The sequence below is a fragment of the Ostrea edulis genome, chromosome 5 (genome assembly GCF_947568905.1).
Source record: "Ostrea edulis chromosome 5, xbOstEdul1.1, whole genome shotgun sequence".
NCBI classification, from domain to species: Eukaryota; Metazoa; Mollusca; class Bivalvia; order Ostreida; family Ostreidae; genus Ostrea; species Ostrea edulis.
In genome coordinates this window covers 87471526-87499206 of record NC_079168.1, presented here as the reverse complement: position 1 = coordinate 87499206, position 27681 = coordinate 87471526, and the positions used below count along the sequence as shown (strand labels likewise).

General features: G+C 39.0%; 1 protein-coding gene across 3 annotated transcripts; it reads right to left on the bottom strand.

Moving 5' to 3' along the window:
* Positions 1 to 25: 25 nt before the first annotated feature.
* Positions 26 to 25080, bottom strand: LOC125652734 (protein bark beetle-like). Of its 3 annotated transcripts, XM_048882118.2 has the most exons (17): positions 24436 to 25080; positions 21598 to 21773; positions 20019 to 20209; positions 19274 to 19621; positions 18755 to 19011; positions 16801 to 17092; positions 15059 to 16554; positions 14583 to 14817; positions 13633 to 14379; positions 10806 to 13313; positions 9637 to 10309; positions 9200 to 9372; positions 7853 to 7947; positions 7406 to 7613; positions 4621 to 4771; positions 806 to 1023; positions 26 to 631 (listed from the first exon to the last, which is right to left on the bottom strand). In XM_048882118.2, exons 1-16 carry the CDS (start codon positions 24820 to 24822, stop codon positions 819 to 821), a joined length of 8142 nt encoding a protein of 2713 aa, XP_048738075.2. In that variant the 5' UTR covers positions 24823 to 25080; the 3' UTR covers positions 26 to 631; positions 806 to 818. The 3 variants fall into 3 exon arrangements, with proteins under 3 accessions (XP_048738075.2, XP_048738074.2, XP_056022603.1); XM_048882117.2 differs by having other exon boundaries at positions 26 to 1023; XM_056166628.1 differs by having other exon boundaries at positions 26 to 4771.
* Between the last annotated feature and the right edge of the window lie 2601 nt (positions 25081 to 27681).

Genomic DNA, 27681 nt, shown 5'->3' with positions numbered 1-27681 from the left:
AAATATTAATTAAACACAAAAATCATTCATCTTTTATTCACTTTTATTAAGATTTTTATATGGGTCACCATAAATCTAGTACAAAAAATATACAAGACAGATAATCATAAATCATAGCAATTATACATATTCATAATATGTATAAACTAAAGTAAGGAATCACACAACATACAAGTAGAGGGGAAAATTGTATATTTCATTTTAAAAAAATTGTTAAAGTCATGTATTGTATAACAATCATGTATACAAATACATGGAAATATTAGAAATTGACAAAGACACTGTTGTACAGCATATTTAGTACAAAAATCAAGGCATATGTAAAGTGACAATGATGATGATATGTAGAGTGATGATAATGAAGATGAAACAAACCTATCCACTTCCTGTCATAAATGATAATTATATGCTCCCTCCTTCCTTTCTTAATTCTTGATCACATGAGAGACAAGTTTATGGTAAAATTCTTCAATCAAACTCCAAAATGAGAATGTTGAGCATCAAATACAAAAGAATCTCCAAAACCATGTCATTAAAAACCAACTGTGAGATGCAATGACAGCCATACCATTGCAGTTCAGACACATTTATTTCTCTTCGGGGAGACAATCCAGTCCACACGTTTATTTCTCTGTCAGGGAGACAATTCAGCAACATCAAACACAGAATTAAAGTGTAGCAATTTGTATGGCCAAAATAAATGTTTAGAAAAAAAAAACACCACTCGGACATTAAAAAAGAAATATTGTTCCCTGAATTAGACTAGTTAAGTCAATATAGGCGAAAATGAAGACAAAAATTGTACCTCATTAGACGTGTTAACTAATACAACATGACTTTGCCTGTCCACTTGTCTCCAGAATGTCTTGACAGGACCTAGAACGACCCGTCTTACGTAGATTGCTTTGGATTGTCTCCCCTTTGTTGAGTGACATGTTACTTTTACTCATAGTGTAGGTAGCTTCCCCGAGGGACGTGTGGCTTTTGTTGAGTGTGGAGAGGTGGAGAGAGGACCAGGTGACACTACAAGAAACGTACAACACCAAGGTTACGACATTCAGCAGAAAGAAACCCAGACACTTCACGCTTTACATTCATTAATAGATGCTCAGTCAGAGATATTCTATCTCATTATCACAAAGATCTTCAGAATTTGTAGAATTTGCACAGTATATTTGTAGAAGTGTCTGTTGATCTTGTGATTCCACCTTATTAATGTGGCTCCATACATTAAAAAATCACACACTAGTCAACTGAAGGTAACATGCATGTACACATTATGTTACAACAAAATTCAACAGCCTTTGGAAGTGAAAATTCAACAGGCATTTGGAAGTGATAGACATTAAGTGTGATTAACAACACATAATATAATTTTTTTTTTACAGTTATTCAGTGTACTTCATTGAGATTGATTATATAGTGAGTTAAACTTAATCTTATAATTTCAAACCTGTTCAGTCTTATCTTTATGTGAAAGTTGTATGGATTTTATTGCAAGTAAATTGATTTTTCTCCATAACTATTGGACAGAAAAAAACTGATGACAATAATTATCTATTACTGAAATCATACCAAAATACCAGAACAAATTCTGATTGAAAATTGCTCATCTGTATCATTTCATGAAGTAAACTAGTCTGGAATTTTAAATGTTATTCTTCTTTAGTACTCCATAGTTCAAAACAAGTCATAATGTTTGATGTTTAAAATCTAATTTCATACTAAATATATATAAGAAAACCATTCTGAACATTACTTGTGAAGTTCTATAATAAGATAGAAAATATTAATTACACTTTACTGCTTTTGTGCTAAAGGAAGAACAAATCTCTGAACACATTCTTCCTTGGGGCTGCAACAAAATTCAGCCTTATATTCTGGGAATCTTACAGTGGTACTTCATCATAGTACAGTCAAGTAACCCTCCAATGAGTTTAATGTAAAATTCACACTGGTACCTTCAAGTATAATGTTAAAATGAGTGACTGTGGGTTAAGAAAGAATCATGTCACATGAGGATGTTAATAAAGACCGATAGCAAGAAATGATTTATAGAACAAAAAGGAATTTTCCACGTGCCCCGAGATGTTGACGGTCTAGTGAGTTACATCAGGTGTAAATATAAACATAGCATATTGAAAGCTTGTCACCTTTAAGATGATTATGTCTATACTAAAACAAACCACTTCTCCTTGCTATTTCAAATAAATCTAAATGTAAATATATCAAAGTCTTGGGTAATAAATAATATATGCACTGTACATAGTTCAATATATATTAATAATATATGACGCTTAACGTATATGTACAAATACTAATATAAAATAAACAGAGTAATACTATCATAAAGTATGGCCTTCGAATAATTAGTAATGGGAAAACAATCTCTAAAAGATATTCTCAAATCACATGGTCGATACAAATATTGCACAGGTCATACAGAAATAGGTACTGATTACAGCAGTCAGTAGATTCATTGTTATTGATGAAGGATTTCTGAGTATTTGAAGAATCAATGGAAATTTCTCATTATCTGGTAAAGTTTGGTCTAGTCAACAGTATTTAACATGGATATGTAACAAATCTCAGATCTCTGTCTCTATTGGTTCTGGTCGCTGTTGGTTCTGTCTCTGGTTATCTAAATATAGCACCGGGCTATTGTGACCCTGGTTCAGCTGCATCCGATTGTGCCCGACACGAAGGTTCCCGCTCTGTTGATTGAGCTGCTCCCGGCTTCTGGTTCTGTATGGTTCTCTCTGGTAGGGTTCTGAGGGAGGCGGTTGCTGATCAAGTTGTTCCCGGCTCCTGGTTCTGTATGGTTCTCTGTAGTAGGGTTCTGAGGGAGGGGGCTGTTGGTAGGGATTTCTCCGTGGACTCTGAGGAAATGGATCAATGTCTCTTTGATAGGTGTCATTCATGTCATCAATGTCCACCTCTTCAAGGTCTGCATGACTTTCCCCTGTAGAAAGATCTGGCAAGCTTCCATCAGGGTTCGGGAGCGTGCTCTGACTACCCATTCTGTAGTCCATGAAGGCTATGTCACGGGGCAACCCATCACTGCCTGCAATCGGAATACTGTTCACACTCCCTATACGGTACACTGGGTGAAGGTTACTGGCACTATCTGGGGTGTAACGCACATTATCTGCCATAGGTGAAAAAGGCTGTGTGGAGGTGGGTGAGTAGGGGGGTGGTAAACTACTTGTTGTGTAGTCAGGACTGTAGGAAGCTTGGCTGGGGGTACTTAGGGCCTCATCATAGGAGGGAATATTTTCATGGCTGCCTTCATATCCCAGGTTTGAATACGGTCTATGAAGATAGTCCATGTTGTCCATTTCACGTGAACCGCGTGAGAGATTTGAATTGCTCTGATTGGAATACGGATATTTGTTGTCTCTCCATGGAGAGGAATAATTTGTTCCATCTGATTTGTCCTGTGGTGGGGTATATCCTGGGGCTTTCACAGTCTGAGGGAGATTCTCATTATTCAGAAATGCTTTATTTTTGTGTCCATAAAATGAGTCGCTCACACTCTCTGGATCACTGTCACTTTCACTGGCACTTGTCTCTCTCACTTGGTCTGTTAACCACTCAGGTTTCTTGTCAATTAAATTCAAATTTCCCTGACTGAGATGCAGAGGATTCACACTGCGATTCAGACTTTCTTTGCTGCCGATGTTTGAGCGTGGGGGTGCCACAGGCTTATTTCGTGGCTGTGGTGTTGGTTTCCTTGACGACGCCTCAGATAGGGCAGGAGAGTTTCTGATGTATTTTAGAGGGTAAGAATCCACTGGTAGTGGAGGAGGGGGTGTAGGTGGTGTGTCATGGTTGTAAAAATTTGACATAGGGTTAGGTCTCTGATCCATATCAACACTTGATTCACTTCCAAATGCAGGCTTCTCTGAAATATTAGGTAGCTTTCTAAGCGAGTCAATTTGATTCTCCGCTTTGTAGGGCATGTGGCTAGGGGCATATTCTGCTTCATCAGCTGTGGTTGTAAAATCGTCGAATTCATGTTCGGAGAATCCATCATCAGTGTAGCCTCCATCTGTGTCTTCGGGGATGACTGGAGGAACTGTTGGTTTTATGGGGGGTGGTTTCATTACAGGGGGCGGTTTCATTATAGGGGGCTGTGGAGGTAAGACTGGCTTCACGTCAGGCCGTTTATCTAGGTCATTGTTCTGTGTGTTCCTCCCTAGTGTAGCTCTGATTGGTCTTTGAGTACGCGGCGAGTTTTTAGGTGAATTCCTTGGAAAATCCTCTTTTAGTCGATCAAAACTCCCTTTTCCATTAACAAGTCTGTTTTGAGAACCTGTGTGTCCATTTGACAAAATCATACCCAGACTTCCATTAGAGGAATTGATATGGTCCAAACGATCTCGGGAACCAAGGCGACCATTAGGTGCATCCAAACGCTCAAAAGACCTATTGGGGCCTCTTCCTTGGCTTCTAGATTCAAGACTTATGTTAGACAATGATACATCATCATCCATTAAATGTCCTTTAGAGGAAGTGACAGAATATTTGTCATCAAGTCTGCGCTTTCCCGTAGATAACACAGTCATGGTGGACCGCGACCTTACAGATGACCTAACAGAGGAGCGAATGGATGCTTGCCTTTCAAATCTTTGCTCTTTTCTTCCCTTGGACTTGACCTTCCAGAGAATGGCTAGAATGATGATGATAAGAAGAGCTGTACCAAACACACCAGCAGAGACCCCGATGGCAATGGCCAGGATATCACTGCCAGGAGGACTAATGTAGGGATCTGTAAAACACAAAACACACAGATTGGTAAAGAAGCTGTAGGAATAATACAAGCACATCTCATGCTGTAGGTATAAAACTAGCACACAGCACACTGTAGGTATAAAACTAGCACACAGCACACTGTAGGTATAAAACTAGCACACAGCACACTGTAGGTATAAAACTAGCACACAGCACACTGTAGGTATAAAACTAGCACACAACACACTGTAGATATAAAACTAGCACACAGCACACAGTAGGTATAAAACTAGCACACAACACACAGTAGGAATAATACAAGCACATCACATCCTGTAGGTATAAAACTAGCACACAGCACACTGTAGGTATAAAACTAGCACACAGCACACAGTAGGTATAAAACTAGCACACAGCACACAGTAGGAATAATACAAGTACATCACATCCTGTAGGTATAAAACTAGCACACAACACACAGTAGGAATAATACAAGTACATCACATCCTGTAGGTATAAAACTAGCACACAGCACACTGTAGGTATAAAACTAGCACACAGCACACTGTAGATATAAAACTAGCACACAACAAACAGTAGGAATAATACAAGCACATCACATCCTGTAGGTATAAAACTAGCACACAACAAACAGTAGGAACAAGAGGTACTGTGAGCAATGCTCACTAAGAATACCCCCCGCTTACCCCAATCTCCCAAAGGGTGTTGGTAATAGGTATAAACTACCTCTTTTCTGAGTGTAAAAAACAAATGGCATGACAAACCGAACCATATTGCTACTTCGATGTCCAGTGCATGTGACCTTTGACCTTTTGACCCCAAAATCGATAGGGAACATCTTCATCCCATGGGTAATCCATATGTATGATATGGTGACTGTAGGTGGAAAGGATAACGCTTTAGAGCCCGGAAACCATATTGCTACTTCGATGTCCAGTGCACTTGGTCTTTGACCTTTTGACCCAAAAATCGATAGGGAACATCTTCATCCCATGGGTAGTCCATATGTATGATATGGTGACTGTAGGTGGAAAGGATAACGCTTTAGAGCCCGGAAACCATATTGCTACTTCGATGTTCAGTGCGCTTGACCTTTGACCCCAAAATCGATAGGGAACATCTTCATCCCATGGGTAGTCCATATATATGATATGGTGATGGTAGGTGGAAAGGATAATGCTTTAGAGCCCGGAAACCATTGCGTCTACAGACGGACGGACGGACGGACAGACAGACGGACAACCCGATTCCAGTATACCCCCCCACAACTTGTTGCGGGGGGTATAATAATACAAGCACATCACATCCTGTAGGTATAAAACCAGCACACAACACACTGTAGGAATAATACAAGCACATAACATCCTGTAGGTATAAAACTAGCACACAATAAACAGAAGGAATAATACAAGCACATCACATCCTGTAGGTATAAAACTAGCACACAACAAACAGTAGGAATAATACAAGCACATCACATCCTGTAGGTATAAAACTAGCACACAACAAACAGTAGGAACAAGAGGTACTGTGAGCAATGCTCACTAAGAATACCCCCCGCTTACCCCAATCTCCCAAAGGGTGTTGGTAATAGGTATAAACTACCTCTTTTCTGAGTGTAAAAAACAAATGGCATGACAAACCGAACCATATTGCTACTTCGATGTCTAGTGCGCGTGACCTTTGACCCCAAAATCGATAGGGAACATCTTCATCCCATGGGTAATCCATATGTATGATATGGTGACTGTAGGTGGAAAGGATAATGCTTTAGAGCCCGGAAACCATATTGTTACTTCGATGTCCAGTGCACTTGGCCTTTGACCTTTTGACCCAAAAATCGATAGGGAACATCTTCATCCCATGGGTAGTCCATATGTATGATATGGTGACTGTAGGTGGAAAGGATAACGCTTTAGAGCCCGGAAACCATATTGCTACTTCGATGTCCAGTGCGCTTGACCTTTGACCCCAAAATCGATAGGGAACATCTTCATCCCATGGGTAGTCCATGTATATGATATGGTAATGGTAGGTGGAAAGGATAATGCTTTAGAGCCCGGAAACCATTGCGTCTACAGACGGACGGACAGACAGACAGACGGACAACCCGATTCCAGTATACCCCCCCACAACTTGTTGCGGGGGGTATAATAATACAAGTACATCACATCCTGTAGGTATAAAACCAGCACACAACACACAGTAGGAATAATACAAGCACATCACATCCTGTAGGTATAAAACTAGCACACAACACACTGTAGGAATAATACAAGCACATCACATGCTCTAGGAGTATCACAAACACATCACTGGCTGTAGAAATGACACAAGCACACCACACACTATATGCAGTTTTCTGCACGTACCACTCATCGTATATTTTTATTCAAACAGCCTTCCTTGGAAGCATGTACATGTTTAACTAAGACAATTCTTATATCACAATTCCAAAAATGAATTATTTTTCTGTGAATGCAGTATATTAGACATTGAGACAGTAATTTCTTTTTCATTATTCGATTCTTACAAACACACAAGCAAAACATAGATGTCACATTTATAGACTTTGAATTAACTAGCAATTAGTCTATAGTGTCTCCTGCTACCCTTTATAACGTCTGCAATAGTTACTATGACTACTCACCTTTCTCGCATATAAATGGGTGCAGAATCCTCTGACAGTCCTGTTCTGCCACAATGAAGTCATCCTGGAATGCACTGCAGTAACCGGTGGCAACCTCAGAGTACACCCACACCCGCAGGTTCTTGTTGTAAACATTCTCTGTCAGTCGGAGCAGGTAGCGGAGAAAGGGGGCCTGCCCATCTGCCTCCGCCAAAAATCCTTGGTTATCCTGCCACAAAAAATCTTAATGACTCACTGTTTATAAGGAAAACAGTACATATGATTCTTGAAAAGGCCAAGGGACCACAATAAAACTTTGACAGAACAAGACTTTTCGAGAGTCTGGAAATTGGCACAATTTTTGGCAGGAAATGACTGTAGCCATGTTTTACTGTATTTTATCAATAGAATAGTTCACGGCCTATAAACAAATTAAAATGTCATTATTTATTGCATCAAGAGACTTACCCTACAAAACTGGCCAGCTTGGGCATAAGGCAGAGCAGCCCCCATGTATCTATAGCAACGATCAGAGTTCAAAGTCCACCCAGGAGGGCACTTACCTATACATAGATATAAACATGTGTAGAATAGAACCTAACAATCTACCAAAGTTATACATGTGTAGAATAGATCCTAACAATCTATTAAAGTTATACATGTGTAGAATAGAACCTAACAATCTACCAAAGTTATACATGTGTAGAATAGATCCTAACAATCTACCAAAGTTATACACGTGTGTAGAATAGATCCTAACAATCTACCAAAGTTATACATGTGTAGAATTAAGATCCTAACAATCTATTAAAGTTATACATGTGTAGAATAGAACCTAACAATCTACCAAAGTTATACACGTGTAGAATAGAACTTAACAATCTACCAAAGTTATACATGTGTAGAATAGATCCTAACAATCTACCAAAGTTATACATGTGTAGAATAGATCCTAACAATCTACCAAAGTTATACATGTATAGTTCAATAGATCCTAACAATCTACCAAAATTATACATGTGTAGTTCAATAGATCCTAACAATCTACCAAAGTTATACATGTGTAGTTCAATAGATCCTAACAATCTACCAAAGTTATACATGTGTAGAATAGAACCTAACAATCTATCAAAGTTATACACGTGTAGAATAGATCCTAACAATCTACCAAAGTTATACACGTGTAGAATAGATCCTAACAATCTACCAAAGTTATACATGTGTAGAATAGAACCTAACAATCTACCAACGTTATACACGTGTAGAATAGAACCTAACAATCTACCAAAGTTAAACATGTGTAGAATAGATCCTAACAATCTACCAAAGTTATACATGTGTAGAATAGAACCTAACAATCTACCAAAGTTATACACGTGTAGAATAGATCCTAACAATCTACCAAAGTTATACACATGTAGAATAGAACCTAACAATCTATCAAACTTATACATGTGTAGAATAGATCCTAACAATATACCAAAGTTATACACGTGTAGAATAGATCCTAACAATCTATCAAACTTATACATGTGTAGAATAGATCCTAACAATATACCAAAGTTATACACGTGTAGAATAGATCCTAACAATCTACCAAAGTTATACACATGTAGAATAGAACCTAACAATCTATCAAAGTACAGTGTCAACTCCTTATCATTTAATAACTTTTAAAGTGATGACTTTATAAAACTGTTCACCATTGCTGGAAATTAGGAGCTCATTTTTCACATCAGAGATGTAGTGATGTACCATTAACGAATCAAAGATATAGTGATGTACTATTAACGAATCAGAGATGTACTGACGTACCATTAACGAGTGACACATTGCTGACTCTGTACGGCTGAAAATTAACATCCACAAGAGAGTCGTTGTCCCGGCCATCCCAGATCTTTCCATTGATGTATCCGGGGCGCTCCGACCCCCACCAGTTGTAAGTGGCATCCACAGGGGTCTCAGTTATATGGATTCCTTGGATTACTCTTTTCAAAAAATTAAATTTGATGATTCCCCATTTGCTGTTACTATTAGGAATTCTGAAGATTGAACTAGTTAAAAAATTCTTACTCATGGTATATTTAAAATATCTATTTAAAAACTGAATTCACTTTGAAATTCAAAATCTCTTTCCTTTATAAATTAAGATACAATTTCAGTTACAGCTCTGGTAATGGGGAATATTGGTATCTTATTCTGCACAAAGTATGCAACTAAGTACCTACAATACATCAATATCAATAACTTACTCTCGTTTTTCATTGGTCAAAAGTTCAAATGCACTCTCCTCATTGACTAAGTAATTATTATGGAACTCTGGCTTCCCACTGCCAACAGCTAGCACTGCCCGAAACAGCGCTGTGGCATTGTTTTGGTAGATGTAGTTCCCAATGTACTGCTGGGTGGCGCTAGTGTCCACCTCACTGAATGTCCTCACAATGTGGTACCCTGTGTTGTTCACCAGGACATTGAATGTAAAGTTCATCCCTACAGTCTGAACATGGACCGTGTCTCTGTAATCACCTGCTGAGTTGTTAAAAATGTAATTCTCATAGACGTGCATCTTCTGGAAATGATGGCCACTGATGTTGAGAGTTTCTCCATGGCTTCCAAAGGTGAAGACATTATTGGTGATGTTGCCGCGGAGAAGGTTTTGGGTGGACGTCGTAAAGGCACGACAGAACAGCCCTCCCTTGTTTCTGTTGACAAAATTGTGTTGGAAGTTGAAGATCTTGGTATTCTGAATTCCAATATCGATGACTGGTCGGGAGGTCAGATTGAGGATGCCAATACCGTTATTCTCTATCATACAGCTATCGATGTACAGAGAGGGACACACCTCACCCACATTCTGGTACATGAAGGCCCCATCTTCGTTGTTCGTCACCATCATCTGTTCAAAGCGGTGAATCACTGTGCTGTCTGGAATGTAAGAAAATCAAAGTGTTCAGTGAAAATCAATTACTAGCCTTGTGTTGCAGTACAGGACTGCCCATTGTCTCTCGACATATTGTGTTTTCTCGCATTACTCTACTTTTTCTGACATGACAAATTAAAAAATTCCATCTGCAAGAAAATTCAAAAGCAAAATGGAAAATTGACCACAATGAAAATTTTCTAAAAGGTACACAGTTTCTAGATCTTTCATATTCATGTAAAATTTTATTACAAAAGTCCAAAGGATGATTGAAACCAATTTCCCAGAAAACAAAGAAAAGTGAAATGTTCACACCAAGACATCTACACGTTACATATCAGGGGTTGAGTTCGAATTAGATGCAACTTGACTAAAAATATCATGATTCTGTCATGCTGATATTTTAATTCGTTACCAGAAAATTGAAGAAACATCTCTTTCAAATTTTTCAGTGTGGGAATTTTGGAATGTGAATTAACTGTCAACAACATAAGGTCATACCTGGGTAAGCCAAGTCAGAGAGAGGAGATGTCGTTATCTCAGCAATAAATCCGTAATCTTCATACGCATTAGATGCATGGATGTGGACTCCAATGGTGTCGGATTTGCTGAGATATCGGGTCCCCGTGGCCTCTTCCTTACTGTGTGCTTCAAGCACCCCGATCCTGTTCTGCTCTGTTACAGTGTTACCGTCATAAATTTCTAACATATTGCGGTAAAACTCATCATAATACAGGTTAAACTGCAAAAGTCGCAGTGACACTTTACGAAGGGGGTTTTCACTGCGAATAATCTTGACACAGTCCACTAACAGTTCCGAATACTTGTAGTAGATGATAAGTCGATTTTTCACAGTTAATTCCTTCTCCATTTTACAGATGTCGACCAACCCAGACATAAAATATGGCACTGTGTTCACTGTCAGTGGGCGGAAAGAGGAAAGGTCGGCATTACGTGATTCTCCATTAAGAATAAGGAAGTTAATGCCGTATCCGAGATTGTGATCAATGTTCATGGTTCTGACATTCATTTCATACCTTGGAGCAATTACATCAAGTCCGTTCCACAGACAGTGCGTAATGTTGAAGTTATTGATCTTTGGCGTCCTGTAGGTTGCCTGTACGGCTCCTACCCTTTCACCATGCAGCATACCTGCTCCGTAAATATCAATATTCTCAAGGATAGATCGATCTTTGTCCTGAATATATCGAGTTGCATCCTCCTCATATGTTGGAGAAGCAATCCGAATATTTCCCCAGTAAGAAAATTTAGAATCCAGGTTCCTCTTCCCACAGCGAATAAACGTGTAATTAGCAGCTTGTATACAGTCTTGGATTTTGTAATTGATTCTTTTCTGACATTCGTCTAATGAGTTTTCATCACCAACACAGTAATACGAGTATGTCCAGAATTCTTTGACAAAGTACATAGGTTTCTTGTAAATGTAATGATCATACAGATGAGTAAAGCGAACATCGACGTTCAGAGTCTCCATTCCAAGCCCTCGACATACCACCTCTGCTGTCTTTCTGTTGAACTGATTGTCACACATCAAATTCCATGAACTCGATGAGGAATTAAACAGTTCCAGAAAACCTTCATTTGGTGGTATTTCTCCCTCTGCATCTCGTTTCAGTCTCATGGTGTTAGAGTAAAATGTCTGGGTGTTGATCTCAGGAAGTGGTATTGGAATATTTGGTCCCGGCGTTACAGGGCGAAAAGATATCCTGCTATAAGGCAGTCCCCTGGCAACAAGCTGGCCCAGCACCAGAATTCCTACATTTGGATAAAACTCAAGTCTAGTTCCCGGCTCAATAGTAAGCTTAGCATTAGGCATGACTGTAACATCTGCTATAACATAGTAAGTAGAGGAACCAGCCAGGGCCGTGTTTTTGGTTATTCTTCCCTTCAGTGAGGGAAAGCTGAAGCCATTCTCAATCTGAGATCCTGTTGATGGTAAGCTGTTCACGTTGCCTGCCGTGAGCTGTGGGAAGTAATCAGCAATGGCATAGTTATTCCAGTCATCAAAATCAAATATTCTGTCCACGATGCGAGCCTGGATTGCAGTTCCCCACCAATTCTCCCTGACATCCATCTTGTTTTCTAGGAAGAGAGAGGTGACTCCTGCTATGAGCTCGTACTGATAGTCAGCATTTTCAATTACATTCCTTCTCAGCGTTATATTCTGGACGCCACGAACTGCCACCGCATATGTAGATGGTGTGTAATCAGTGTTCATGGACCAGCCTGGGCCGGGTTTGTTGTCCTTTATGTTGTTGTAATGACAGAACCCCTTTGGATTGTTGTACTCAGCATGACTTTGTATGTCTATCTGTATGGCATATTTCCCATAATTGCTCACTATGTAATTGTTGTACATAACTAAATCTTTCTCCATCCCTGCCATCAGGATCAGTCCCCTGCGACAAACATTATTTACAAATTTGCCAAAACTCACTTCCACATCAGCATAGTAACCATTAATTGTAAAGGCAAAATCTTTATTGTTCTCAAAGGTTGACTGATTGATTTGCACAGAGTGAAACTTATTCTTCTCCCGAATGTCGTTCACACGTGGCAACTCAATTTCCAGGCCACCATATTTGTTGTCCTTGACAGCTGTGGTCAACACATTCCACTTCCACACGTTGTTGGAGAAGTCCACATGGTTGTGGTCTGCGATAATGGCCCTCCCGTTGTTTTGTATTGTACACTGATTCAGGGTGTAGGTGATCTGACCCAGCCTCTCGGGTCGGGTCATTTCCTCTTGTGTCGGAATCAGGTGCTCGTGGTACTTTGTCAGACTTGGTATGTACATGGCTTCCATCTGATTTTCTTTTATGTCTACCTTGGTGAAGCGAAGCTCTTCCATGGCGACACGGTGGAAAATCTCCAATTTTTCGTTGGACGGATTGTTGTAGTGTTTGGTGACGATGCCTTGATAGTTATTGTTGACAGTGGCGTAACTGATTTCTATGATGGACTTAATGGGAGCAGTTGAATATTGTCCTGTAGACAAATATACAATTAATAGCAATCTCAGTGATGTTTTACACGTAAAATAAATTTACACAAAAATTACGTCTTGCATTAACTTGTAGAAATAAAGTCTTACAAATAATTAAAGATTTACAGCATGCAAGTTACAGCTAATGTTGCTTATTAAAAGTGTAATGCATCAACTGCACTGTACTACATTGATAAGCTCTCTACTTAATCTAAAATACAATTTGAAGCAACATGTAATTTTTCTGTAGGTGAAATCAATTCTTAAAATAAAAGAAGCCCAAAATGTTTCCCAGCATTACAATCTGGTTTACAATCTTACTTGCATGAGCAGCGAAGGCCAGTCGCCCCGATATGACTCCACGAACCACAAGCTGAATCGTGAGGTAATTTTCTCCCTGTGAGGTGACCGGGAAGTCCACCAAATCCTCCTCGATTTGCCACTTGACCGTGGTGGGAGATATGCTGTTCCTGTCCGAGTTGTAAATTGTCACCTTCTCCACACTGGTCAGTGGGTTGTAGTCCAGAATTTGGAGTGTAATTCTATAATTAGAACTGGTGACGGACAGCTGCATAGTGTAAGTGTGGTTCTCACTCCGTATGCCTGGTTGGGAGATTATAAACACCATGGAGTTATCACCTAGCTGGTGGTTTTTTGTTCCGAAATACACCATCCGACTTTGATGAAGGAAGTTTCTCACACTGAGTGCCTCATATTCCGTAAAGAACGGATCATACACAAAGCCACCTTTCTGGTTGTCATTCATGGTGGTCTCAGTGATTTTCAAGAAAGGAGTGCGTGAAAGAAAGCCATGACCTAAATTTCTGTTGAAATGACACTTCTCAAAAAGATTCTCTGTGAATGGGTTGGCATACTTGATGTTAACACCGTCGGACACTGAGTCAGTGATCTGCAGGGCTGTGATTTTGTAGAAGTTGTAGTCAATCCGTAGGGCTGGGGTGAAGGTCATCGCTTGGTAGTCCAGTTGTCCAGCCTTCTGTATAATTGCATGCTTAATTTGCGTGTCGCGTATTTGACCATAGGTAGGAATAGCTGGGATTGTAATGCCTGCAAGGAGGATTAAAACTTTACGATGTTTTCAAGGTCAAAGCACAAGGAACAGTATAAACACACACAAGTGAGACTGATCACAATATACCCGGTCAATATACAAGTACATCAAATTATAAGTCTGTAAAATGCATGTCACACTTTTAAAACCGATAAAACAAAAGAATGTATACGTAGCATAATTATATTTTAATCTGTACCTGACCAAGTTGGTTTCTGGCACCTGATGTACACCACATCATCAAATGGACAATCAAAGTCACCACGTTTGATGGCGTGACACTGACGAATGTCTGTATCTAGGTTGGTACACGAGACAGAGCTCAGCATGATCACAGAGGATGACCGGAGCTGTTGGTAGACCAGTCCGTAGTCTGGGTGATATGTCAGACCAAGCTGCTGGCATACCACCATTGCATTTTCTTTGATCCATCCCTGAATAATTAAACAAGTTGAAATACTTCTATATACACTATAATCTCAGACTTTCAGCCATGATAAGACAACTCACATTTTATGAGGAATTTAGTATATTTTATTTTCCTTTCCAATGAAGTTTAAACACTACGTCATCAAAATCAGCTTAAAAACTAGGTATCAGACAATGTAATTTATAGATGCCATTTGTCAATGTGAGCTACATGTATACATTAAGCTTGAATCAATATGTTCTTACGTTTTTACAGATAGCTCCCCAGCGACCATTGATGTTGACCTCTACACGACCTTCGTACTCGTCCCGCCCATCAGCAAGCCTAACAGCGTCAGTTCTGTTGCCAATATCTGTCTGATTGAATGGCTCATTCAAAGTGAACAGAATTGGTGAGTTGGCGCTTCCTCCATCAGCAATCAAGCGGCCGTGTATCACCATGCCGATTGAGTTATCAAACAGCAGTGAGGTTCCTGGTAAAATCTTCAGGACTGCATTGGGTACTATAAATATATCTCTATCCACGTAATATACCTTGACATTGGGGTCCGTCGTAAATCCCTCCACATCCAAAATCCCTCCAATTCTATTTTCCCTTTGAAAAGGCCATCTGTATTCTGTCTCTGTAATGGTGGTTTTATCCCCATAAAGCCATCCATCCTTCAGCACAGGGTAATACGTAACCTGGGCAAGATTATATCGGTCATCCCTGTCAAAGATTCGGCCGTAAATAAATCCATGATTCGTGGTCTCCCACCAGTTTACACTACCATTTATAATGACAGAGGGGTCAATGAGATGTGTGGCAATGTCTCGCACGGAATCAGGATTAGCTATATGGTTCCTCTGTATCACGACATTACTGGAGGACACAATAATTGGAGCATTGGCATGGCTACGAGGATTGAGGTATTCTGATGTATCATTTATAGCATTTCCAATCACTTTATTAAATTTGAATTCCATGTGCTGATTTGGAGCATTTTGGGTCAACCGCAGACTTACACAGTATCTACCATAATTTTCCTTAAATGTATTTTCAAATATGCGATAATTTACAGCAAATTTCGCATACCATTTGCTGACAAGTAGGTCGTATCCATTGTCGATGCGCACTGCACCTAAACTATGGTTCATGAATGTGTTATTTGTCATTATCCCGATTGTGTTCACCAGTGGTGACATTAGAATTCCATGCCTTCTGTTGCCATCAAATTCATTGTATGCTAAACTAAAATTCACATTTTTCTGGGGATTCCTTGTAAAGTTACACGACAGATATTCAATAGCTTCATCATAATTGTACTTGAAATGGCTCTCGTTCACTAGAATGCTAGCCTCCATACAGTAATTCCCTACTCTGAAGGCAATCCATTCGTTGAAGAAGAACTTTGCCTTCACCACCTCCATTTTCTGAGAATGCTGCCTTCGTGTGTTATTAAGTCGATCATACTCTGTAATTACACCATATCCATGATTCTCACAGAAATACGAGTTGTTTAAAAGCTGGTAACCCCCGGCATATGTGATATTTACACCACTCCTTTCATTTCCTTCCACCCTTGAATTGTTGATGGAGATTTCCCCTGCACCCTGGTAAATGCGCAGACCTGCCCCAAATTTATTGTCTGATATTATTGACGAATTAACGGATACTTTGCATCGCATGTCCTGGACGTTAACTCCATATCCTGTGTTGTTACTAGTAGAAGAATTAAAAAACCGAAGCTCCTCATCCAACCCTGAAATTTGCATTAGAATGATTCTATAACAAGTTATGAAGAAATTTTATCTCCAGTGATGTAATGGGGGGCTGTACTTACATACATGTATGTGATACACATTTGGGAGTAAGTTTTATTTCAAATATATTGTTCAAAGTTGTAAATATACATGTACATTGATGTAAACAATTGAAACATTAAAGATAATAAAGATTCCAAATTAATAACATTACCAATGGTGTCTTCTAATAAGCCTATTCTTACCATCATAAGACACCAGATCTAGTAGAAATCTCAGACAGGCCCTGAACTTTTTACACCAGTGTTCCCCAGCAGTCGGCCTGGGTGGAAGCTTGTACTGAAAGCGGATGTTGATGCTGTTTCTGGAGGTTGTGACGGACTGAGGGAAGGAGCCATTGGAGACGGGAAACACCCCTAGGATGGGGCTGCTGGAGGAGGTGCCATCGTACACCGTGATCGTTCCCGAGGCATTCTCGTCACGCTCCATCAGGAAGAAGTGGAGGGACAATCTCCTATTGGATAAAGTTGTGTAACTCTGAAACGGTAAGTGGTTAGTTTTATGGGTAATATAAAAAGGTCATCAGGTAAGAAATAAAATCATTTCAATAATGACATATTTCATATTCAACATTCTAGCATGGAATTTTAAATTAAGACATTTCTTTATAATAATGTGCTTTGTAATGTTCATCAGCACCACCTGGTGTCTGAATGGATTTCTGTCTGAAAATAGACAATAGCCGTGTACAAAAGTAGGACGGCCCAAACAGTCCTGGAGAAGATCCGTCGAGAGCGAAATGAAGGAAGCCGGAATGACGTGGACTCAGCTGAAGAGAGCAGCCCATAACAGAGTCCGTTGGCGTGGTGTTGTTGCAGCCATATGCTCCACCAGGAGTCGACAGGAATAAGTCAAGTAAGTCGTGTACAAAAGACAATGCTCAGAATGGACTTCATTGCAGCAGGATCTCAAATGATCACCCACATTTGACAAGAACTAATTTTTGCTGATTTTGTGGTACAGACATGCCAATGAATTTTAAATCCTCTATTGAATTACCATCAAGAATGACAATTCTTCAACTACAAAATTGAAGCCCCATTAACATGCAATTTGATTTTATAGTATATGTATCAGGACTTGGTAGAATATATATCTCATACTCAGTAGAATATTATATCTCATACTCAGTAGAACATTATATCTCATACTCAGTAGACTATTATATCTCATACTCAGTAGACTATTATATCTCATACTCAGTAGACTATTATATCCCACACTCAGTAGAATAATATATCTCACATTCAGTAGACTATTATATCTCATACTCAGTAGACTATTATATCTCATACTCAGTAGAATATTATATCCCACACTCAGTAGAATAATATATCTCATACTCAGTAGAATATTATATCTCACATTCAGTAGACTATTATATCTCATACTCAGTAGAATATTGTATTTCATACTCAGTAGAATATTATATTTCATACTCAGTAGAATATTATATTTCATACTCAGTAGAATATTATATCTCACATTCAGTAGACTATTATATCTCATACTCAGTAGAATATTATATCTCATACTCAGTAGAATATTATATCGCACACTCAGTAGAATATCATATCTTTTGCTATATAAATGTTAGGTGAATAAATTTACTATTTCATCTGGATAATGCTGGCAGTGAAATAGTTTCTGAACTATCTGCCCTAGGGAAATAGTCTCGAAACTATTCACCGGGTGCTATATTTTCCCGTGTTTTCTTTTCTGTGACATCAAAGTCTGATACCTCTAATTAGTTTACCACTCGGATCACCTCGGTCGATTCCATCTAATGCCGAATGTTAGTTTACTTCACTTTGGTATGTCTGACACAAGTAAAGTCTACTTTGGTATAAAACACCTACTTACTAACTATTCGGACAATAGCAAGTTTATTGTCCCCCACAACAGCAACTATTTCCCTCGGCTGCGCCTCGGGAAATAGTTGCTCTCTTGGGGGACAATAAACTTACTATTGTCCTCATAGCCAGTAAATAGGTGTATAATATCTCATACTCAGTAGAATAATATCATATCTAGTACCCAGGACAAAATTTTTTGGGGTCTAGTATTCAGTAGAATATCAAATCTTGTACTCCGCTGGGCATTATATTTCCTTTCATTTTCCCTATTTTCAATTCTTACCTTCTGACAGTCAAGACTGTCAAACTCCGGTTTGTTTCCTCTTTCGTCTATGACATTTTCATATATTGTGATGGGGAATCTAGGGTAGGCCAGAGAATTACTTCGGCAGAACGAGCTGCTGGTGGGATAGTCTTTCTGGAAGGAGTTGATAGTGTAATTTGTCATGTACATTTTGACTCCATCCCCCCAGTTATTGTCCAAGTTTGTCATGTTTATCAACACCTGGCCCACTGCTGTCTTGATGTAAGCTCCATAGCCTGAAGAGAAAATGAAAGTGAATATACATCTTTTAAACATATACTACATGACCAATTTCCCTTCTGTTTACTGTATCTCACTAAAAAATCTAATTAAGCAATAAAAGTAATGAATCAAAGTATTTTAATTCATTCACATTAAAACTGAAAATAAATTAAGGTTTAGGAAATAGAATAATAGAAAACACCAAAATGCTTAGATTGAAGATCTTTCTTCAACTCAATTTATTATGACATGTTTTAGAATGCATCATGTTCTTACCTCTATTGAAAGACACTGTACTATTAGCAACATGAACACGCCCCGTCAACTCTGTCAAGTTCATCCCATCATAAGCCCCGTACATTATGGACACATTATTCATCAGAGGAACCTGAGGACTGGCAGATATTGATGCGCGGCCATGCACCATTCCGTCCCCGCGGTATGTGTCACGCCCCGCATACCAAACGTCGAGATACTCGAGCCAGGAGTATGTTTCCGTTCTATTGACATTGCCGTCTTTGACAAACAGCACTGTGGCGTTGTAAAACTCAAGTCCTCTCCAGTGAGTCCTGGCTAAGTCTGGGCGGAGACCCTCACACTGGAATCCAATCACCTGTTGTCCATCTGTAATTGACAGGACAGTCACATCACATAAAATGTATCAATGAAGAAACTTACTTCTTTAACTTAAATTATGGAGCCTAGTGCTCCCTCGTTGTGTAAAGATTTTTAATGTGACTTGATGAAGTATTTATATTACCAAAGCAGCCATCTTGCCCTGAAGAGACTTCACCATGTAAAACTTAATTATGCATGTAACATAAGATGGTGTCATTTTAATATTTTCATTTGTAAAAATAAACAGTTAATGAAGCGCTATACTCATATAATGGCATTGATTTGGATGTTGGTTAATAAAGCATGCCATTATTTGATTAAATAATTCTAAGTGTTTTGATTGGTGAGAATGTACTATAATACCAGAGATATAAACTGTGATGTTGTAGGTCAGTAAACTTACCACAAATATTGGCACCCACTCGGATGTTGGTTTTGCCAGGACATTCAAATAGACTGTTTTCTGTTCCAATGCAGTTCGGCCCCTCGAACAACATGTAGTCAGTCATGTTCTGGGAGAATGAGTGGTACGTGAAGTTCCCCCACACAAACCCCAGGTGACGACATGTCACATTGGCATCAATTTTTGTGTAGCTATTGACAAGAAAACCAACCATTAATTACAGATACAGTGTAGGACGTGCAAGACTTTTTAAAAAGCGTTGTGCATCTACGAAAAAACAATTACTGCATGTCATTATAGGACGTGCAGGAGAATAAACCACAAGAGATTTGTTTGAAAGTAAAACTTAAAACTGAAGGGTACGGCTTTATATTTTAAATTTTTTTATCTCATCAAAGAAATTACTCTTCACCAGTTACTAGTACTTGATTTCCGAGACGTGCAAAGGCAAAGTTTCTTTGAATGGGGGGGGGGGGGGGGGGGGGGGGAGGAGTATATAGGCTGCTGTGTGATCAGTTGTTAGGTATACCAGTAACTTGTATAAGCCAATGGCTGATGTTAACTTCAATTTTTCTCACAAACTTTTCATTTACTGTGAATATATTTCATAAAAAGAGGGATTTTGAATTATGACTATAGAAGATGCAGGTTAGGAAGACATTAGTATCACACATGATTATGACAAAGCATACATTCAACACTTGAAGGATGCTTCCATTGAAGAATATCATTCTTAATTTAAGATTGAAATACTCATAATGCCTGGGTAGGGCGGGTGGCTGGTTCTTTGTTATATGAACATGCCTCTCATGGGTAGCAGGTAGTGCACTGGACTGCTCATGTCAATTATATTGAAAGCTAGTGGTTTTCGCATGATTGACAGATGGCACCTGATTAATATCGTAAAAGGTAGATACTGTGGAAATTACAAATTAATAAAATTGGGTTTTTATGATGAGAAATAATTTTTTCCCCATATGTTTATAGCCAACAGCAAAAAATCTATTCAACATTTAATTCAAAGTGGTGAGAAATAATCTATTCAACAACATTTACCTCCCCTTATACAGAGGCGGTATATTAAACTGGAATAGAGACAAAGTTAGAACATTTCATTTCTTGGTTCACTGTATTGCGTCACTGAATACGTTATGGTGCTTACTTTATATAGAGTCCTCTCCACCGCCCGCGATATTGCGTCACTGAATACATTATGGAACTTACTTTATATAGTTAGTACAGATTCCTCTCCATCGCGGGCGATATTGCGTCACTGAATACGTTATGGAGCTTACTTTATATAGTTAGTACAGATTCCTCTCCACCGCCCGCGGTATCACGTCACTGAATACGTTATGGAACTTACTTTATATAGTTAGTACAGATTCCTCCCCACCGTCCGCGGTATCACGTCACTGAATACGTTATGGAACTTACTTTATATAGTTAGTACAGATTCCTCTCCACCGTCCGCGGTATTGCGTCACTGAATACGTTATGGAGCTTACTTTATATAGTTAGTACAGATTCCTCTCCACCGTCCGCGGTATTGCGTCACTGAATACGTTATGGAGCTTACTTTATAAAGTTAGTACAGATTCCTCTCCACCGCCCACGGTACAATAGCTGCAGCTGTCCGTCTCTCGTCCTGTTCCCGTCTACCAGCCGAGCGTCGTCCGGAAAGGATGATTCCTGAGCATCCACCAAGTCTGGGTCTCTCGTCATCACAATCCTTCCACCGTCCTCTTCGCTACCCTACATGTAACCACACCGTAAACTCTCCCTTACACAATTTAGTTTTGATACTATATAGCATGCACAATTTACAACATCAATGTATGTTTTGTTTTTACTACAGAGCCTAACATCTTTTGATGCCAAATGCAATGTATGTAATCCAATGGTTCAACAACACACTGAATGTGGAAACAGTCATGATTGATGTTCAATTTCTTATTCAGAATCCTAAAATTCTCTACATGTTCCTGGTGAATTGTCAAATGGCTACAATACCATCATGAGTTTACCATTGTGTACCTGGCCATCTTTGCTATAGTTATTGAAAACTGTATCTTTGTGATAGTATTTGCAGTTATATTGAACAGTGTTCAACACCACTGGACCTCCAGTACTGGTAGATATTAATTATTCACAGGGATAGATTATTCATAGGGACCATCATTTTCTGTGGGTCCTGCTAGAAATGGATGGATCCTATACATTTTTTCTCCTGCTTGTTAGTAAAAGTTGTCAAGAACCTAGTAAGTTTATTCCAATTTTGGACCCAGGGGGCATAACGGCAACACAGCTTATAAAGAAAGAAATTTCAGAAAAGATTGCAACATTTAAAACTACAGACCACATAAACTACAAATTACATGTGGATGTAGCATATGGGGGAAACAATTACATATTTGATCTGCAAATCGGGTGTATATATAAGTAAATCGGGTGTATATATAAGTAAATCGGGTGTATATATAAGTAAATCGGGTGTATATATAAGTAAATCGGGTGTATATATAAGTAAATCGGGTGTATATATAAGTAAATGGACAATATCTACAAGGATTTTTGCAGTTTTAAATCATCATGTCTTTTTCTGTAAGTTTTAACTAAAATATTCACTCAATTTGACAATCACTGGTTTGTCTTCATTAATCATCAACCAAGTAAAATTGTCCTTATTTGTTAAATAGATAAAAGTTTTGTTGAGCTTGTATAGATCATGAAAAACATTTCTCTCTTCAACATAGAATACTGTGGGGATCTCGGTTAGAGTAGGTCCTCATTACCCCTTGCTTGTTGTAAGAGGCGACTAAATGGGGCGGTCCTCTGGATGAGAACGCAAAAACCGAGGCCCCATGTCACAGCAGGTGTGGCACAATAGAGATCCCTCCCTGCTCAATGGCCCTAAGCGCAAAGCATAGGCCTAAATTTTGCAGCCCTTCACTGGCAATGGTGACGTTTCCATATGAGTGAAAGATTCTTAAGATGGACGTTAAACAGTATACAATCAACATAGAATGGACAATCAGTAAGGAAATGAAATTCATCTTCTATACAATTTAGGTTGCGTAATTCACACTTTTGTTTCTTTCTAGAGGAATCCTCTGACCAGCATTACCTTTTTTTTTTTTTTTTTTTTTACAAACTCATATCTTCCTCTTTCAATCCGTAGGTAATGTGCACTAATTTAGAATCCACATAGTGCTTTTCTTAATTCTAGGAATTTTATAAACATGTTGTCCTCCTTATTTATTACATGGTATCAGAACTTCCACTTGTTAAATACATGACTGAACAGCATCAAAATAAGAACACATACAATATGAGCAACAGAAAATCATGGTTTCACTCAGGCTGACTGGTCTCTTTGTTACAATTACTGACCACATACTGATCACACATTGACCTCTTACACTGGACATGAATTTTACTGACCCCAGACTGAGCACACATTGACCTCTTACACTGGGCATGAGTTTTACTGACCCCAGACTGAGCACACATTGACCTCTTACACTGGACATGAGTTTTACTGACACCAGACTGAGCACACATTGACCTCTTACACTGGACATGAGTTTTACTGACCCCAGACTGAGCACACATTGACCTCTTACACTGGGCATGGGTTTTACTGACCCCAGACTGAGCACACATTGACCTCTTACACTGGACATGAGTTTTACTGACACCAGACTGAGCACACATATTTGCCTCATCCTTGTGATGAGTGTTCCATTTTACCCTAGACTGAACAGGTTGTAAACACTTCCCCTATAGCGAGATATTCTCGCAAAACTGCAATTATCCTTTTCTAGCGAGAGTAAATATATCCTGTACAACCAAGAAAAACAACACGTAATAGATCTCTTCATGTTTCACGTGAAAAGAAGAAAAAATGCTAAAATGTCTGATACTTCTGCAAATATATTAATCAAAACAAAAACACTCACGATGTGCATTGGATTTCAGTCACCTTTCCTTTAATTCAGCAACGTTGAATGAAATTTCTTGACTGTATTGTAAATTTTACAGAGACAATTCGTGTCATGCTGATTGAGTGTGGGTCACACTTATTCAGCATTGCACGGAATTTGCCATTATTTTCTATAAAGATACTAAAACACCTGTTTATGGTCATGTTTACTTTCTCGCTAAAGTGGGTTAATTGCGTTTTAGCGAGATCTCACTATAGGGGAAGTGTTCCCAACCTGCTGAACAGACATTGGCCTCTTACCCTGGCGACGAGCATTCCGTTTTACCCTAGACTGAGCAGTCATTAAATTGGCCCCTTACCCTGGCGATGAGTATTCCGTTTTACCTTGACTGAACAGACATTGGCCTCTTACCCTGGTGATGAGCGTTTTGTTTTACCCTAGACTGAGCAGACATTAAATTGGCCTCTTACCCTGGCGATGAGCGTTCCGTTGACGATGAAACCGTAACCCGGGCTGAAATGGAACACAGTGCCCGGTTCAATCCACAAACAGCTCCTGGGCTCCAGCTCTATATTACCCCGCATCTTGTACGGACTCCCAGATCTCATTATCGCCTTTTTCTCCTCTTTTCTGATGACAATCCCAAACTCAAAATTCACTTTTTCTAACACGTACGGGCGCCGACATATCTCGGGGACCATATGCAGGTAAACTAAATTATACACGATTCCGTTTGCCACCACGGGTTTCGGACCCTTCGGTGGGGGTGTGATCGGATCCTGCCCAAAAGTCACCGACACTGACAACAGAATTATTCCCACGGTCAGGCTCCACTTCAAATTGTAAACAGTCGCCATTTTAATTGTTTTTTAGCTCGTCATCTTCGCAAATCAAATTTCACACCTGTAGTCCCAGGTATATCGATCGCTTCTTTGTCTTGGTATGGAGTTCTGTTGCTTGCTTATTCTACACCTACGAAATAGTTTTTATTGTTCTGAACAGTCATTGCCCATTTGAATTAGTGTAACTTCCTGTTGACCCCGTAATAAGTGTGTCACCGCACAGGTATGGAAATTTGCGACCAGAAAGTCACATGACTCACTGGAACGCAGGTGTGGTGTGACGGAACGATCATAGTTAACTCATACGTCGAATACACACACACATATATAAATAGAAATAGAAAATTATATATACTTGTTGCAATTAAAATGCGTTTAAAAAACAAACAAAACCTAACAAACAAACCACGCATATCAAATGAAGAAAAATATATAGATGGGGGGGAGGGGGGGGGGGCATGAATGGAGACATTTTGACAAAATTTATGATTGATTGATTGCATATTATTTAACGTCCCTCTCGAGAATTTTTCACTCATATGGAGACATCACCATTTGCCGATGAAGGGCTGCAAAATTTAGGCCTATGCATTTTCAACAGGTATTCATTCAAGGTATTCATTCAATTTGTTGTGATAGATGTAAGTTACTAGTATAGCAAACAATAATGACCAACAAAAAAGAAGCTTTAGATCAATAACCGCCAATATCCAACCTACCTTTTCAACCAACGAAGGGCCAACATTGGTGTCTCAGAAGACTATCAAACTTCGACTTGAAGAAAATGGCTTCTCTAGAGGTGTGTGCAAGCAAAAATGTTTGTAATTAAAATTGTCAACGGAAAGACACGTTTGTCAGGTGTAGAAAGAAGTGGTGGAACATTGAAAATCAGTCTTCTAAGATGAATTTTATTGATGAATCGCAGATATGTGTAGGTTTAAACAACCGTGTTTATGTGTGGAAGAAAGCCAGGGACGGTTGACGACCGATTTAGTACTGCGACAAAATGGCCGAAAGTTCAGCATTATGGTTTGGGATGCTTATGTTTTAACGGAGTTGTTTCATTATGTCAAGTTCAAGGAATATGAATTCAGCAAAATGCACTGATATCTTAGATACAAACCTTTGACCAGTTATTGTGCGTCATTTTCCAAACTGAAGACACCCTTTCCAAGACAATAATGCCCTAGTACATCAAGTTAGTCATGATTTTGTGTATAAATGGCATATATATTTCATTTGCGCAGATCTTATCAAAAGAATAAGTAACACTATGGTAAATGATGACCGCGTCACTGTCTCCGAAATGGTAGATATCGTTGATGTTAGCTCTGACACCGTCTTCACTATTCCTTCTGAACATTTTGTTATCTATTAACGATAATCATTTTCATTCCTATGTCGAATCGATATATCCCTATGAACTTGAACTAAATGACACTACAGAACCCTCTACATCTGTTTCGTCCTTAGATATTTATTAAAAATGAATATCAACGGAAAACTAGCAACTCAACTTCAGGCGCGTAGCTACGTTTACGTCAAAACGCCCGGGCGTACACATAAAAAAAAAAAAAAAAAAAAAAAAAAAAAAAAACCCAAACACCCCCCCCCCTATTAAATGCTACAAACATAGGTGAAAAATAAGTGTCTGCAGTATCTGCGGTACATTAGTCTCCCCCGGACCCCCTACCAGGGCCCCCAGACCCCTCGCCGTACAATAGGCGTACACATTAATTAACTCAGGCTACGCCACTGAACTTTATTACAAACGGAATGACTTCACCTTCTTAATCGTCAACCTGCATACGGTGTTGATATCTCTCAACCGATTCGATACGCAAGAGCTTGTTCTGTGTATGATCAGTTTTTAAATCAAGACAGGCTATTCACAAACAAGAAGATGTTACAAGGGGTTCAACAGTCTCGTTTACAGTCAACAGTTTGCAAATTCTATGGTCGTTATAATAATCTAATTTGCCAATACAACCTATCACTTGGTCAAATGCTGTCTGACGTGTTTCATACCGTTTGTTCGGCTGTTCTATGTACACTGATTTTGACTACGGATTACGTAGTTTACTTGATCACGAAAGACTACGAAGATACTGTCAATGAAGAACCCCAACATTTTTTTAATTTCAACTCTCTCAGGGTACTTGTGTGTGGAATGAAAGTGGTGTGATTATTGTTAATAGATAAAACGTCGTCGGTATATCTAAAAGTTGAGCTGAAGGCCAGAGCAAGATGTTTTCTTCGTGTGTAGATGCTTTTGAATAAATTATGCTTCAAAAGAATATACCAACAGGTAAGGGGTACCTGTAAAATGCGAAACGAAATCGAAACGAAACGAAATCTACCGAAACGAAACGAAATCTACCGAAACGAAACGAAACCCACCGAAACGAAACGAAACCTACCGAAACGAAACGAAACAGATTGTATGATCGAACTCTTTAAATTATAATAATTGAAAATGGTATCTAAGGCCCCTGTTAAAGTTTACACATATAAATAAAATTCGCCTCTCCTTTGATGTAGGCTTTCGGCTTGACTGATACAAAGTTTTAAGAGTTGGAAAGGGGGGGGGGGGGGGTTAAGCACAAAGTACATAAATACCATGTGCAATTAGCTTCGGATCCATAAATTTCAGAACGGAAGGTTACAGTCTCACAGGTCAGAGGTCTGGGGAAACACACTAAACGAGGGATGGGGTCGTCGGCGTTGAATCCGATTTTGGGCATAAATACATGTTTCAGTATTTTTTGCTCTAAAGACAAATATATGTATACATGTGGATATTGTGTATTTGTATGTAGTATATCAAACGGTGGATTCTGAATATGTCCTCCCGTTCTCTTTGTGATTTCTGCT